Consider the following 1,953-nt stretch of genomic DNA (forward strand, 5'->3'; position numbering starts at 1 on the left):
CACTCTTGGTTATAATAAACATAATCTGATAATAGAATGAAAGTTTTTCACTGAAAACTGATAAAAGGTCCAGGAAAAAGACTGTCTTTTGAACAAACTCACTAAATTGTAGTCCGATCACTTTCCCAAACCAGTCACTAAGAAAAAAATGCCATCTTTTCTACTAAAGAAGACAAACATAAAAAGGACAAAGATCAAAATTGGAATCCAGAATAACTGTTTTCTATTCTACTGCTTTAAGATAAAAAGCATTCACAGATTCTATCAATGAAACCAAGACTTATCAGACCAAATTTTCAGCACAACCATTAATCATGTATACATATATCTTCCAAACCAAGAATACATGTAAGATCATCCTGATCCATGTTTATTCAATCAAACCATAGCGCGTTTTTGACAGTAAGAATAACCATGAATCATTATCATCATCACAAAAGGAGAATAACATATTACAAAAAAATAAAATAAAATTATTTCTCCCTCCTTAGGAATCTGATACCAGTTTAGGGCAATTCACCCCGCGACCGCACTGAGGGCATTCTTCAAAATTGGAGAGAGGAAACGACGCCGATAAGGGTCCTACATAGAAATCCAAATTCCCAGCTTCTATGCTCACCTCATTGATTCCAAGCCAAATGAACAAAATCTTGACGCTCACTCCTTTCAAATCCGTCAAAGAACCATACCCAACTCGCCCTGTGATCTTCTTGCTGTAATACAGACTATACCCTCCATCAACATTAAAGTTGCAGTTCCCATCAAGATATACCTCAAATCTGTTATCATCATGGAGTACATATCCCTTGGCACCTTCGGGGAGAATCCCTTTTGGGAAATTGAACTTTTCAAGCATTTCATAGGCTGTTGGTTCTGTCTTGAAATCTGAATCAGGAAATTGAGTTTCATTGAGGTGGGTTTGTGCAGAGATCAAAGATAACCATGAAATCAGGCAAAACCCTAGAAGTGCTTCGAAGAAAGACATGGTCGGAGATGGTTGTTCGTCTCTGGCAGATTGAGTTGGTTGGCTCAATCAAAGAACGAGTCCATATGAGTCAGTGACCCGGTGCTCGACGGTAAAGATGGACTTCCAGCTAAGGCTCTGACTGCATAAGGCTTTATTGGGAAGGCTAGAAATAAATAAATCACCTTGGTGCTGTTGTCACCCAAGGTGTAAAGAGATTCTCTTCGTCTACCATGAATAGTGATTATTGATCTCTTTGAAAGTTGGAACAGTGCGTTCTATCTTTACCTTCCTTCCCAGGGGGTTCAAAAAATAGGGAATTGAGATTGGTCATGGCGGGTTTCGTTTCCAAATTAAATTTATGGAATTGGCATTGATCAATCCAGATTTTGGCAAGAGAACCCTCCAATCTGTAGGAAACGATCTGTAGGAAAATGTGGATCATTTGAAAGGTACATGGGAGCATATTCATCGGACATCAAGGGGACAGTGTGGTCTTTTTGTATGTTGTATATATATATATATAGAGAAAATTGCATTGCCACCCCCTGAACTTCGGTCGTTATTCAACGCCACCCCCTGGACTTTTCGAAACGTCAAAGCCACCCCCTAAAAATTCAAAAAATTTCAAATCGGTCCCTGCCGTTAGTCGACCGTTATAAATGAATGAAAACCGGTTAGTTTTTTTATAATATACCCAAAATACCCCCACCTATTGTGAGAGGGCAATATTTTATTTCCATCTTCTAAACCTATCTCCCATCTCTCATCTCTCATCTCACTCCTCTCACTCACTCGGCCGGACAAGAAGAAGAAGACGACGATGAGACGACGACGACGACAGTACGCCACCCCCTGCAACTCGATTCTCTTCCCTCCGGCGTGCGATTCTCCCCCCTCCGACGTCCTCAAGGCTTACACTCATGGGGTCGATTGTTTGGTGAAGGCTTCCTCGTCTCTTTTGAGATATAGTACTCAGCCTTCTCCAA

At 40.5% G+C, this 1,953-nt stretch overlaps 1 protein-coding gene across 1 annotated transcript; it reads right to left on the bottom strand.

Moving 5' to 3' along the window:
- Nucleotides 1-293: 293 nt before the first annotated feature.
- LOC122062434 lies at nucleotides 294-1,361 on the bottom strand. Its single transcript, XM_042626079.1, has one exon. The coding sequence runs from the start codon at nucleotides 983-985 to the stop codon at nucleotides 488-490; it is 498 nt and encodes a 165-aa protein (XP_042482013.1). The 5' UTR covers nucleotides 986-1,361; the 3' UTR covers nucleotides 294-487.
- Between the last annotated feature and the right edge of the window lie 592 nt (nucleotides 1,362-1,953).

This window comes from Macadamia integrifolia, chromosome 2 (assembly GCF_013358625.1).
Source record: "Macadamia integrifolia cultivar HAES 741 chromosome 2, SCU_Mint_v3, whole genome shotgun sequence".
NCBI lineage: Eukaryota > Viridiplantae > Streptophyta > Magnoliopsida > Proteales > Proteaceae > Macadamia > Macadamia integrifolia.